The sequence below is a fragment of the Carassius gibelio genome, chromosome A22 (genome assembly GCF_023724105.1).
Source record: "Carassius gibelio isolate Cgi1373 ecotype wild population from Czech Republic chromosome A22, carGib1.2-hapl.c, whole genome shotgun sequence".
Lineage (NCBI taxonomy): Eukaryota > Metazoa > Chordata > Actinopteri > Cypriniformes > Cyprinidae > Carassius > Carassius gibelio.
The window spans coordinates 1,880,039-1,894,782 of record NC_068392.1 but is presented as its reverse complement, the minus strand read 5'-3'; the positions used below and the strand labels follow the sequence as shown (position 1 = coordinate 1,894,782).

Below are 14,744 nucleotides of genomic sequence, written 5' to 3'. Positions count from 1 at the left end.
TTTTTTAAATGCCTTTAAGTGCCTTAAGTCTATTTCCTTGGTTGTTTTTGTAGTATTTTTTTATTTATTTTGTTTCAAATTGAAATTTAAAAATCAATGCGTGAATCATGACCCACAAACAAAAGTAAAAAAAAGATAAAACACAAAATATAATATGAAAAATCACAACATAAAAAAGTATAGAATAAATACAATATAATTTTATTTAAAAAAGTCGTTTCCACTTCGTTGTTCGTGAATTATAAGCGAAAAAATAAAAAAATTCGATAAGGCTCTTCGAAAATCTAAACAGTAATATTTTAATATAAAAAAATGACAGACATAGTTGTTGGAGGTTTTCGGACTACAACTCCCATAACCACTTTGGCGGAATTTTGGCGCGGTTTTATGTTAGCAGCGCGGCGGCCATTTTCTTTTCACACCTCCGTTTCAGAGACAGCCAACCAGCACTTGGACTACAAAACACGGATTCATTCAAAAACTCACAAAACAGACAAAAACTACCGAACACCACCGGAAAACCGTTCCAAGTGCGACTCGGAGTCCGCTGCGTTCACCGGGCCGAAGTGGAACTGGGGAGGAAGTGTTTATTTGAGCTGAAGTGGGTCTGTAGCGTGAAGCGATATGGCGACCGCAACCCCGAGCCGTGAGTCGAGCCGCGCGACTGCCGCCCAAACCCCGCTGAGCCCCGCGCGGATCACGCGCCTGCAGGAGAAAGAGGAGCTGAGCGCACTCAACGACCGCCTGGCCGTCTACATCGACCGCGTGCGCTCCCTGGAGCTCGAGAATGACCGGCTGCTCGTCAAAGTCTCCGAGAAGGAGGAAGTCTCGACCAGAGAGGTGCGGAGCCGTTCCTTTGTGCTGCGTTCACGTGCGATAGATCTGCCTGTTCGAGCAATGATCCGTTCCGAAGCGTTTAACTCGGATTTCTCGTTGTCATTGCGTGTAGATTTAGCCCTTATGGTATGTGTTAAATCATTAAAACTTTAGCAGTGTGTTGAGTGATGGCACAGCATTTGAAAAATCGCGCGAGGAAGTTATGCATTTTGACACAATCAAGCAAGTGCATTGAAAACCGTGTTTTGCGATTGCAAATCTATACTCATAAATGCATTGCATGTAAAAGCAAATGTATGTGAACTCTATAAAGTGTCCAGTTAACCGTCTCCATATGCCTCTTTAAGTTGTGCGTTTTCTTTTTATTTATGCATGGGTTGATCTGTTAGTAATGCGTGTGTGTGATCAAATTCACGTTAGAAAGCGTGATTCCTGGACTTTTATGTGTTGTCCTGGACTCCTGAGTGTGTGTTCGGGCGTTTTCCTCAAAGTTTGGGAGTGGCCAGATGCACTTTTGAAATTTGAATCTGATCTGAATGGTGACCACATCAAACTGCACCCCTCATAGATCAGACGTGTGGAAAGAAATGGCTTGAATGCAGTTTAACGTCTTGTTTTGTCCTATAAAAGCATTCTGTTAAGCACTTTTCTCTCAAACTTAGTTTATTTACTAATAAGGTCTGCTAGTTGCTCAAGGTCTTAATTTGAGAGTTGTAGGCTCCTGAAATCATCAAAATCATCGTGTTATAATGTGTTTGAATCAGTGTTTTGGGCATCATTGATGGAGTTTCCGTTAATATTTTAATTTAGTTTTTATTAAAAAATAAAATAAATTCTTACAATTGAACAAACAATTCTGAATTCACTCTTTCACACACAGAATTAAAATAAATTGTCTACATCTGTGAAAATGTGAATTCGAAAGTGTTTGTTTTTAATATTTGTATTATTTTATCTTCTGTTTCCAAATATTATTGCCAGTACAATTTTTTAAATAATATTTAAAGAAGCTTTTATTTAGAGTTTTTTTTAAATGTCGTTCAGTGGCTCAAATTTTCCTTGATTTGTTTTTGTAGTACTGGCGTAATATTTATTTATTAGGCATATTTGTTATCCAATGTCACAAATTGCACTGATGTGTAAAGAACAAATTGTGTTAATTATGAACCACCAACAGAAGTAAAAATATGGACAACGCGAAAAAAAAGAAGGCATAGAGTAACTATACTATTTTATATATTATAAAAAATACGTTTAATCTTGTTGTTCATGAATTATAAGCCACACACAAATGTAATTAAAATGTGAAGAAATGCGCAAAAAACTATAGTTTAAAGTTATTGTGAGTTTGTAATTTTTTATGTATTTATTGATGTTTATAAATTTTAGCTTTAGTATTTCAACTTAAACTAAATAAAAATTATAGTATAGCGTTTAAAATATATATTTTTTATTTTGTTTAATTTTACTACTAAAATTAAACATAAATAAAAATGTCATGTTAAAATGAGTGTATTTCTTATGTTTATATAATAAACATAAAATACGTTTTTAAAATCGTTTTTCTTATTTAAAAAAATAAATAATTCAAAGTGTGAAAGTTTGTTTTTCCTGCTTTAATTTAACGATGATACTGATGGTGTGTTTTTCGCTCAGGTGTCTGGGATTAAGTCTCTTTACGATGCCGAGCTTGCGGACACCAGGCGAGTGCTTGACCAAACGGCGCGGGAACGAGCCAAACTTCAGATCGATCTGGGAAAAGCCAACTCTGATCTCGAGGAGGTCACCCGCAAGTGAGTACGACTCAAAAACACACTTGTAATGTCGAAACACCATTCCCATCATAAATCAGAGAGTTCCAGTCCTTGATTCTGATTGGCTGAGCCAAACACACACCTTTGTTTACGTTTGTGTGTTGCTCGGCAACCACTTTCTTAGAACCACACCTGTTTCTGAGAAGCCACATTGTTTGGTGGAAGAATACTGTTTTATTAATATCATTATTACTTTTATTTTGTGAAACCTTACTAGCTATTTTATAAAAGCAATAAGCCCCGTGAAGCATCATGCCTATGTTATAAATTCACTGTAAACCACGGCTTCACTGTGCTTATTGCTTTAGTTTAATTACCCATAATGCTTTAAGTAAGTGGTCTTTAAACATAAGTTGGGCTTAACTAACCTGGCTTAAATCCGCTTCCATCTGCTGCTTTGTATAATGCGACTAGAACAGAACTTGCATGCATTTGCTTCAGATTTCATGTTCGGTTGATCTCATTGCTAATGAGCACAAATAAACAGGAAGTGGCTGTTGCTAGGTGCCTGATTGTGGGCGACTGGTTTACTCACAGCAGTGTGTGTGTAACATCTGTAACTTGTCACGCAGATTTCACCAGCTTTATCTGCATTTGGGGAGAATCTGAATTACGTTATAATGAAATGTATGCGAAGCTCGTGTCGTAGCTACTGAAAAAAAATATAGGAAATCATTTGAAGAGGGATTAAATGTTTTGTTTATCTGAGAAGCGTGTGAAACCCAGCCCACATTAATATTATTCTTATTTGCGATAAATAAAGTATATTTATATTAATAAAAGCCAACAGTATTGTTTTATATAATATAATATCATATTATTAATAATGCGGTCTGTATTAAATTTATATTTTATATTTATTGTTTACATTTAAAAAGTATATTTCAAGTAATATTTGTTACTATATTAAAATGTATGTGGGTTGTATTGTTTGTATTTTACATTTATCATCTATATTTAAGGTGTATTTTTATTGTTCATAATTTTTATTATTTGTATAATTTTTTTGGTTCTTCTGATGTTTCTATTTGTAGTTTTTAAAAACCTTTAGTTTTTGTAATTTCTATATATTATTAGTTGCTTATTTTTTTGATAGGCTTCGTTTATATCTTGTCGTGTTTATATTTCGTTATGATAACTTATTATTTATATCGGCTAATTTACTGTTAATGTTATATTGAATATCATAGTACAGTTAAATTTCTACTTTAAACATCTTTATTACACATTTTTGATATGAAAACAAGTCGTCTAACGGATGAATTAAATTAATTCCAAAAACATGATTAATCCACTGACAGCCGTTGTTAAAGATGGGTTTTGACTCTTTTTGAATTTGTTTTCCAGCTTTAAGAAGAAGGATGGAGACCTGGCTCTGGCTCAGGCTCGGATCAAGGAACTGGAAGCGCAGTACAACAAGAAAGAGGCGGCTCTCAACACGGCCCTCAGCGAGAACAACTCCCTGTCTGCCGAACTCGCCGACCTCAAGGCTCAGCTGGCCAAAGTAAGTCCCTCAAGCCACATTTCAGCCTCTTCGGCTTCAGAACGAGGTCTAACTGAGGCGTTCGTCTCCTGTTTCAGGCTGAAGATGCTCACGGCCTGGCTAAGAAACAGCTGGAGACGGAGACGCTAGCACGGGTGGATCTGGAAAACCGCTGCCAGAGTCTGACCGAAGAGCTGGAGTTCAGGAAGACCATGTTTGAGGAGGTCAGTTTAATGGTGTCAAAATAAAAGTCAGGATAAAATATTGGCCAAATAGTTAATGCGAGAAATTGCAGGCAAAAAAAACATGCACCTGTCAATTTTTGGCTTTTTGGCCTAAAGTTTGCTTTTTGGCACTTGATTAAGTGTTTCTTCAGGCTAATGGAAAGAAAACATCCAAGAGACACTGTTACGTTTTACTTTTATAGCGCTTTATCAATTTGTGCAAATAGATTTCAAATATAATAAATATTTTTAAAGGCCGTTTTCTCCCATTTGCATTTACATTTATGTATTTAGCAGACGCTTTTATCCAAAGTGACTTACAGTGCATTCAGGCTATACATTCTACCCTGAGAATCGAACCCACAACCTTTTGCGCTGCTAACACAATGCTCTACCACTGAGCCACAGGAACATTTGCATATTTAAACATATTTAGTAAGGTAGTAATTAATACTTAATTTCACCTGCATTGTCTAGTCTTGAAAAAAAAAGAAATGCAAATATCGGCCGACTATTGCTTTATAGTCAGTCTGTGCCCAGGTCAGATGTAACACGTGTGTGTGTGATGCAGGAGGTGCGTGAGACTCGTCGTCATCGTGAGAAGCGTATGGTGGAGGTGGACTCGGGCGTGCAGCAGGACTACGAGTTCAAGCTAGCGCAGGCGCTTCAGGATCTGCGCAGACAGCACGAGGAGCAAGTGCAGATCTACAAGGACGAGCTCCAGCAGACCTTCAGGGCCAAAGTCAGAAACACTAGCTTCACAAATAAACTCGCTGATGGAAACGTGGTTTGTGTGTGAACTAAAATCTTGTCTCTTCAGCTGGAAAACGCTAAGGTGTCGTCTGACATGAACGATAAGGCAGTGCTCACGGCCCGCGAGGAGCTCCAGGAAGCTCAAATGAGGATCGAGGGCCTGAGCTATCAGCTGAGCGCTCTGCAGAAACAGGTACAGACGGCCTAAAGCTAAAGTCTAAATGTCCAAATTGAAAGCCTTTTGAGTTTAAACGTCTGTTCTCTGAGTTCTCCTGTAGTGTTAGAGGAAAACACCACACTATGTTGTGATACTGAGTTAGTGGTTGACCGATATGTGCCAAATATCGGCCGATATATCGGCCTTGGCTATATATCGGTGGACCACAAATACTGAGCAGCAGAAATGGGCTGATGAATTGCTACCTGTTATTCACAGCTTGTCTTTTGTCGCCCCACCGCAGGCGTCTGCCGCCGAGGAGCGCATCCGCGAGCTGGAGGACATGCTATCCAGCGACCGGGACAAGTATCGCCGACAGCTGGACGACAGAGAGCGTGAGATGGCCGAGCTGAGGGAGTGCATGCAGCAGCAGCTCAACGAGTACCAGGAGCTGCTGGACGTCAAACTGGCCCTGGACATGGAGATCAACGCTTACAGGAAGCTGCTGGAGGGCGAGGAGGACAGGTGAGCATCTACAGGACCCACATCTTTAAATGCTCAAAGTAATATTCATGTAGAAATGGAGACCAAGTGAGCTGCCATCCTAAACAGCATTTTTGGGCGTTTGGCTTTTGAAACCCATTCAGACAGGCCAGGTTTGGGGAGTGCAATATATCATCTACTATAATATCATTATTGTTGTCTAAACTATATGCGATTTGAGTTGTAGGTTAGACTACTGCGCGAGCACATTGAGAGTTCATGCTTTCACTTCATGATTAAGTTTGTTAAAATACATTTAAAATTCCCCCCAAAATTAGAGATAATGGTGCAAATATTTTCCCCGTATGATTTTTTTTTTTATACGTATATATTCTGAAATGGGTAATATGAATAGAACAGTATTTCTTCTCCAAAACTGTCCAATAAACGGTTAATATTAAGTCACTCACATTTTAGACAGACCAGTTAGTTTTTAGTCAATGACAATAGTATCAAAAAGGGCTGCAACAAACATGTGACTGAAGAGCCGATTGCAGAGCTGTTGCAAACTTAAAAACATTGCTATGATCAGATGCTTTCTTAACCGCTGTTTTCTCACCACTGTCATTTGTTGTTTATTTCATTATTTAGAGTAAAGTGCACAGGACATATTTACAGATTCATTTAAACTCTGCTTTCAGCAGCTTCAGGTTCGGAGTCTCCTCCTGAATTTCATCTGTGAGAGCTGAATACAGCCACACACTGGTCAAACAGTGTTATTGCAGGCTCTTATGAGATCAATTTGACGACAAAAATATTAGGCGACAGACTAATCATGAATGAATCTAAATGACACTTCAGATTCTGTGCCATCTCTGTATCACGGACACAAAAATTTGCTGATACCGATTTCAGTAGATTGTGTAGTGTCTTACTGTTTAAACTGATTGATTAAATGTAAGCATTTGACCCCCAAAAATTATGCATACATTTAATTACGTAAAAAAATTGCCTTATAAAGGTAAAATGCCCACAAAAGGTAAAAATCTATTCAAACTTATTGGAAAAGTAAAATTGTTACTCCTGCAAACTAACCACCGTACAAAATGTGTGTAACCTGCTCAACAACATATCTTCAACGTATTATCGAAAATATTCTAGAAAACATAGAGAATTTTTTTTTGTCATTATCGCGCAACCTTTCCTGTGGCCAAAAGTGCTGCCTATTGAGAAAGCATCAAACACATTGGAGCAAGTTTCTCATGTGTCTGATGTCCAGAATGCTTCAAAACTGACTTCAAGACCTAACAATGCTGTACCTTGTCTTCAAATGGTGACTTGTTAACTTTTGAAACATGTCTGAACACGAGTAGTAGGCAGATTACTAGGGTTTTCTAGTGCTTTAGACAAGTCTGCGGGGAAAAAAAATGCCATCAATGTAGGAAGCCACTTGGTTTTGTGACACAATCAAGCATTTGTCAACGATGCACACAAACTAGGCGTTGCTGAGTGTTTTGCATCTGTTGATTATTATCGTCTTTCATTGATAGCTGCAGTCCATAACTTGTTCAGAAATGCTTGCCAAACACTTTTCACATTTTTGTGCTTCATACTTGACATACTTGATGTTTCTGAAGAGTAGGGTAGATTGTAAAATGTTACGCTGGAATGATAATTGTATGTTTCACTTGTACTCGAGAGAACCAAAAGCGGCTCTGTCGAAAAACAGGAGGCCAGAGAGTTAATTTAACAGGAAGTTTTGAAGACCAGGCAGTTTAGACCATCTTGAAGATTGAGACGAGTTAAAGATAGTCTGTGGTTGAGATACAGATGATAGGATGCAAAGGAAAGATGACAGCGAAGTCGTGTAAACATTTGTTTTATTAGAGATGCACAATATTATCGGATCAATATCGGTATTAGCCGATAATGGCTTAAAGTGCAAATATCGGCATCGGCCCGATATTAAAAAAATATGCCAATAAGAGGATTAACTCAGTGTGCTAGTGATTATATCACGTAAACAGTGTTTACAAATGTTAAATCTTAAAATAAAATTTTAAGGATCTCACTGAATCTTTCTGAAAAATAAATTGTGATATATAATTGATTGATTAATTATTTTCAAAGCTTTCAATGTACTGTTCTCATAGAATTACTACATTGTTCATTTAATTCTAACAAACAAGTTTTTATTCAAATCTAACCATAATTTCTGCACAGGAGACTTGTTGTTTTTAAACAAAAGAAAATATCTGTATCGGCTAAAATGAGTTAAATATCGGGTATTAGCAAAAATCCAAAATCATGCATCCCTAGTTTTTATGGTGCGGTTCATCTTTTCTACTCACTTTTTACGATCACATATGTGATTTCCGGTTTGTTTAAACGCATGTGCGTCCCGTCTCTAGGCTGAAGTTGTCCCCCAGCCCGTCCTCACGGGTCACAGTGACCCGCACCACAGCGAGCAGCACTTCTTCGTCTTCACGTGGCTCCCGCGCCAAGAGAAAGCGTGTGGAGCTGGAGGAAGCGTCCACCACTGCTCCTAAAGTCCAGATCAGTCAGGAGGCCGAAGCGACAGGAAGCGTCAGTATCGAGGAAATCGACTTGGAGGGGAAATCGGTGACCCTCAGGAACAACTCTGACAAGGTACAGTCAATGGGGAGTTTGGGGAGAAAACAATAAATATCACAATACACAAGTTTCACTTGATGTATTAAGTGAATACACTTCAGACATTTTGGGCTATTTTTGTTTTTTTAATAAAATGAAGTGGTAAGAAACCACTTTTTGTTAAGTTTAATTTTTTTTCAGATTCAGGTTTTTTTCAAATCATTTGTTTGATTTTATTATTCTACTTATTGCATCTGTATATTTCGGTTCCAATACATATCTTTAACGAGTTTATATCTCCACTTCAACAGCATTTAAACTTAGTTTTATTCCTATGTTTTAAGTTTTTACAGAAGTGTTTGTTCATATATCATTCGACTGATTTTATACAAGCTAGTGAGTTGTCAACCTAGACAGCATTTGAGCATTTTAGCTTTTAAATAGTGTGCAAAAATACTAACCAGGCTTTCAACATACCTTCTAACATGCCTTTGGCCAAACGTGCCACTCATCGAGGAAGTACATTTCTTTACGTTTTTTTTTCTCTCTCCACCTTCAGCAGCTCTTACATACACCAAACTTTACAGTTTTAATCCTGACTATATTTTGAAGGTGTTTATTGAGAGGGTTGATCATTCAACATTTTATTTCTAAAAACTTAGTGAAAATTACTTTTTTTTTTTTTCTCATCTGGCATCTGCCAATTTTTCTGATTTGTTAAGTTAAATCCAAAGTGATCTCTATAAAAATTTATATAAAAAAAAAAAAAACATTTAACCTGGCTTCTGTTCTGGAAAGTAGTTTCTGTTTTGTAAAAATAGTGAGAAATCACAATTACATTTTATTTAATTTTTTCAATTCATTGTCAGAAATGGACTTCCATAGTACTGTGATGTTTAACTAATATTTTACTTTATTGTGCTTTGGTTTCCAAAAGAACAAAGGAAAAAACTAATTCATCGTGTTTGTATATATTTTTTTTATTCCAAATTTAGGATCAATCTCTGGGCAGCTGGCGACTAAAGAGACAAATTGGCGATGGAGAGGAAATCGCTTATAAATTCAGTCCCAAGTTTGTCCTGAAGGCTGGCCAGACAGTAAATGTAAGCAAATATGACCATATTTCATTTAATTTTTTTTACCTCAGGACGTTGACTAGATGTTAAACTGTTGGTTCTGTGCAAGGTGTGGGCCGCTGACGCCGGTGTGTCCCACAGTCCTCCTTCAGATCTGCTGTGGAAGAGCCAGAGCTCTTGGGGCACCGGAGAAAAAATCCTCACCTTACTGGTCAATTCAAGCGGAGAGGTATAAAGAACATATTTCTGGCTTTTTTCTTCTTTGTCTTTGAATCCAATTACAAAACGTGAACTTGGGTTTCCAGGAAGTGGCGAAGCGAACCGTCATGAAAAGCGTGATAGAAATGGAGAACGGTGATGATGATGAAGATCTCTTCCATAAGCAGGTTGGTAATGAACCACTTGACATCTAGAACGACGATCTTGAGAGGTTGAGTTATAACCAAATTTCCTCCTTTCCAGGGCGATCCAAAGATCCGATCCAGAGAATGTGCCGTCATGTGATGGAGCCGTGCACCTTTAGTATTTTCCTCCACACAATTCTATCTTTTTTTGTAGAGCCACTACTTTTGTATTTTTTGAATCATGAGTTCATAACACCCTTCCCTCGACCCTTTATTTGTACGGACCTCATTTGTAAATCCAGTTAATCTTGAGCTGCGGCAAACTATGCTGTTTTCAGCAGCAGATAATCAATGAATAGTCTTTCCAGATGCCCGCCGTAGGAGTCAAAGCACTTCCCAAAGGTGGCGACATCCCAGTACATAGCCTTGGTGAACACCATCTGGGAATGAGTCAAATAACCTTAAATCAGAGAGTGTTTGTGCGAGCCGATGACTAATGAATCAGCATATTCATGTCAATGAATCATGTGTTCTCGTCACTGCAGGGTTATGAATGGGGGATTTATGATAATTATTGTTCTGTAGTGCATTATAGCCCGTAACTGACAGCTAAGCATACCTTATGTTTTTGTGCTTCGCCAACCACATTAACAGGGTGGAAACGAAACAAGATTGTTTCGTTGACTTCTAAACTGTTTAAAGTAATATTATTGATTCATGCTTTACATAGTATTATGTATTTTGGAATCAGTGATTGAGAAATTTTTTAAACTAACAACCCCCCCCCCCCCCCCACAATCTAAATAGTCAATGGAAGTTAAAAAGTACAGTGTTTGAGTTCATTCAAATATTAAAAACACTTTCAGTTTATTCAAATATGAAGGAAAATTCAGGTTGAATGTTTAATTTGATTGAATTTACCATATGGTTAATAGTTATTAAATTCTGCATTGAAATTGGACCGGAATCAACACACTTTTACAAAAGCGCAGATGCTCATGCAGATCCACCTAAGAAATGGACAATGAATGAAACCAATTTGACTTGTTAAATTTCCTTTTATTTATTGCATTGCTCAAGTTACAACCTACTTGAGACACTCCGAAAAAAACTAAAACCCATACTTTATATGCTGAATCCAGTGAGTAATCTGGATCCATCCACCCTGTCGATTTCGGTTGCGTTTAAGTTTTACGATTTGTTTCTTATTTTAAATGTTTCTTAGAAAATTATGCATGTGACAAATTTTTTATAAGAGTGTTACTGTGAGCTCTAGGGTTAATGCTTCAACTTTTCACGCAAACTGTGTAATACGGCGGTTTGATTTTTAGCTACAATCATATATTTTTGATAGTTTTTTCCTAAGGATTTTTTAAATCCTAGTGCACAAGGAGTCTTTAAATACATTTAAAACTTACATTAAACGTCTTATAAATGTGTGAATATATTCAGTGTGGTGTGTACAAAATAAATGACCTGGGAAGCATTTTAAGAATTCTTTTTTTTTTTTTTTTAAAGGAAATTCATTGCGTAATTTTTTTTATTTTTATTTTTTTTATGGGGTTATCATTATCTACGTTTACTTTTTAGGGTTCTTTCGAAGGTTCTTTGAGAACCAATTGTTTGATAGCGTATCAAGGGTAAATTGGGGCGCACAGATTTGTTAAATTCAAGAGAAATTGAGTTCAAGTAAAGTTGTATTTGTGTGCATTAGTTACTTGGCCTCTGAGCTAATAAAATCTACCTTTTTGTTTAGTTTACTTCATATGACGTGAATGCCAAACACCTGCACATCTGTGAATTTTAAATGTAGCTTCTTTTAGTTACGAACACTGTTTTCATGAGGAAAGTCATTTCCTTGTTCTTTCAGGTTTTATTAGACGGGGCTGTGACTTATGTAACGGATACAATGTGCTTTGGTATATTTAATACGAAATTGTCAATCTGTCATTGTAATAATCTACTGTAAAGTAAAAGCTGGTATTTGAACTACCATCAAAAGATAGAAATGTGAGTTTAAGGCTGTAAAAAATGAGCCATAGATTGTGAACTATGAATCCAATTTGTTATGGGATAAATTGTACGAAAGCCTACAAGAAGAGGGCGCCTATCAAAAGTTTCTCATTAATCTGTTTTACTTTGATTTGTCTTTTGTATGCAATATCCAATAAATGTTTTACATATTAAGTTGTGCCATTGTCTGTTATGAGAAGCAAACTCTTAATGACTAAACGATTAACAATTCTGCTGGTTTTTGGAGTTGGAGGTCAGTACATTAATGCGACGAAACACTTTACAGTGGTTTAACATGGTTTAATGTGCCAAAAAACACCCATCACAGTAAAAGGCAAACGGCAAGCACCAGGTAAGATTTCAAATTAGTGTTTATAGGTGGTTTACTTGCATTTTTGTTTTTATATTATGGAAGCGACGAGTAGTGGCGGACTTGGACAGTAAATCAGGCCGGGAATTTGACTCCACCCCATGCCACCTCTGTTGCTAAACTCTATCTCTTTCAGTTGTTTGAATTGGGTTAAGAATATTCCAACTACAAGCAACAGCACAAAAAAATACAACAGAGAAAAAATAAACTGACTTACGTTTTTTTTTTAGGTAGGTCTTGCATTAGATTTTAAGTACAGAATTTAAATAAAGTAATTAAATGTAAAACAGCATTGCATTTTGGACTATAAATTAAATGCAAAATGTCACAGTTCACATTATTTTAATCTCCGATCTCGTGTGCAAGTGTTTTGTTTTATATGTATGTCATTGCAGCAGCACATTTAACTTTAATTGTAATTACACTGACTGAATCTACCTGTGAATCAAATTATTTTAATGCACCCCTTTTAGCCAATCAGAATCAAATATTCAGACAAACCATGGTATAAATAAATTTATTAGAGTAAATAGAACACTTTTTGCGTTTGTGTCGATTTGCTAAAGTAGACAGTAGTGTTCCTGTAGCTCAATTGGTAGAGCATTGTGGGGTTGGGGGTTCGATTCCCCAGGAACACTTGATATGTAAAAAGTTGATAGCCTGAATGCACTGTAAGTCGCATCTGCTAAATGCATTAATTTAATTTAATTTAATTTAACTTGAAGAGCAGTCTCTAGATTAAGATGAAGGTCCTTCCCAAATCTTCACTTCATGCAGCAGCTACCAAAAAAAGAAAGAAAAATTCTTTAAAACAATTTTGACTTTTTATTCATAGAAAAAAAAAAGAAAATTGAAAATGCAGTGGAAATACTAAACTGAAAGGAAACAACACTAAAAACAAATACTCACAATTTGTGGAACCCGAAGAAATGGGAACATGTCCATGACCTCTCATGTTGATTTTGTCATTAAATCAACCCTTTTAAAAAGAGCGCATCTCATTCGATTTTTGATATGTTGGTGTAGTCAGGTTGTCTTTTCCGTAGTTCAGCATTAAAAGATTAAAGATAAAACACTTTCTAAACACTTCACTTAGCCTTATATATTATATATATAGCGAATCATTTGAGTCAGTTCGGGAGTTCAAAGCTGGTTCGCGAATCATTCGAGTCAGTTTGGGGATCGTGAATCATTTGAATCAGTTCAGGAGTTCGTAGCGGGACCTCGAATCATTTGATTTAGTTCGGGGATTGCGAATCGTTTGAGTCATTTCGGTAGTTCAAAGGGGGTTCGCGAATCAATCTATTCAGTTTGGGGATCGCGAATCATTTCGAGTCAGTTCGGGAGTTCGTAGCGGGTTCGCGAATCATTTGAGACATTTCGGGAGTTCAAAGGGGGTTCACGAATCAATCTAATCAGTTTGGGGATCGCGAATCATTTGAATCAGTTTGGGAGTTAGTAGCGAGTTCGCGAATCATTTGAATCAGTTTGGGAGTTCGTAGCGGGTTCGCGATTCATTTGAGTCAGTTCGGGAGTTCAGAGCGGGTCGCGAATTTGAGTCAGTTTGGGGATCGCGAATCAGTTCGGGAGTTCAAAGCGGGTTCGCGAATCATTTGAATCAGTTCGGAAGTTCGGAGCGGGATAGTGAATCATTTGAGTCAGTTTGGGGATCGCGAATCATTTGAGTCAGTTTGGGAGTTCGATACGGGATCACAAATCATTTGAATTAGTTCGGGAGTTCAAAGCGGGTTCGCAAATCATTTGAATCAGTTCGGAAGTTCGGAGCGGGATCGTGAATCATTTGAGTAATTTCTGAGAGTTCGGACAGTGGCGGCTGACCAATAGAGGGCGCTATGGCGCCACCCTTCCTGAACCACACACGCAAAATTATAATCATATAAATTATTTAAATGTATTTATGTATGATGTAATATATTAGAAAATCATCTGTTGAAAATATAGTTTTCACAAATACTATTGGCGTTTCTCAATGTCAAGAAAGGATCCTGGTAAGCCAGAATTTAGGTCCCTCGCTACAGCCCTTCTGGACAGGCTAAGTACCATACTAGACTTCCCAGAGCCTCTACAACTTTGATAACACAACTGTCAGAGAGGCAGGGGGTTTTGTGAGGATGCTTGAACACGAGGCTTTCTGTTTTTTCCTTGCATTGTTTCACAAGATCATGCCAAATGTAGACATGCTATTCAACCAGCTGCAGAAGAGGAACATCGACCCTGTCTACATTAAATCCGCTGTCCAGGGATTCACAAACAACATGCAAGCAATCAGGTAAATGCCTTAGTTTACTATTGTCGGATAAAGCTGCTGTTGTTAGAAAGATTCATTGTTAATTTTTATCTTTATTTTTTTTTCAATCCCCTTTCCTCTGTGGGTACAGTGCATCATCTGAACAGCAGCACCAGCCCAAAAAGCGACAGAGGACACTGGGACCAGGAGAACAACAAAGGCTAGCTACAGAGGTAACACACACACAACATCAAAAGATGGCATATAGATTATAATTCTAAAGAAAATCAAATAGTGTAATTATAGTTATATTGTAAATTATTGTTTTT

The 14,744-nt window shown here is 37.2% G+C and overlaps 1 protein-coding gene across 1 annotated transcript; it reads left to right on the top strand.

The window, feature by feature from the left end:
• Positions 1-405: 405 nt before the first annotated feature.
• LOC127942692 (lamin-B2-like) lies at positions 406-11,971 on the top strand. Its single transcript, XM_052538597.1, has 12 exons — positions 406-840; positions 2,494-2,630; positions 3,999-4,155; positions 4,233-4,358; positions 4,930-5,100; positions 5,179-5,304; positions 5,573-5,793; positions 8,163-8,400; positions 9,360-9,467; positions 9,550-9,669; positions 9,746-9,826; positions 9,903-11,971. The coding sequence occupies exons 1-12, from the start codon at positions 625-627 to the stop codon at positions 9,942-9,944; spliced, it is 1,743 nt and encodes a 580-aa protein (XP_052394557.1). The 5' UTR covers positions 406-624; the 3' UTR covers positions 9,945-11,971.
• The last annotated feature ends 2,773 nt before the right edge of the window (positions 11,972-14,744 follow it).

Coding starts and splice junctions, on each gene's coding strand:
- LOC127942692 (XM_052538597.1), top strand. CDS start 625: ATGGCGACCGCAACCCCGAGCCGTGAGTCGAGCCGCGCGACTGCCGCC. Junction 5,305..5,572: donor TGAGCGCTCTGCAGAAACAG/GTACAGACGGCC, acceptor GCCCCACCGCAG/GCGTCTGCCGCCGAGGAGCG. Junction 5,794..8,162: donor CTGGAGGGCGAGGAGGACAG/GTGAGCATCTAC, acceptor TCCCGTCTCTAG/GCTGAAGTTGTCCCCCAGCC.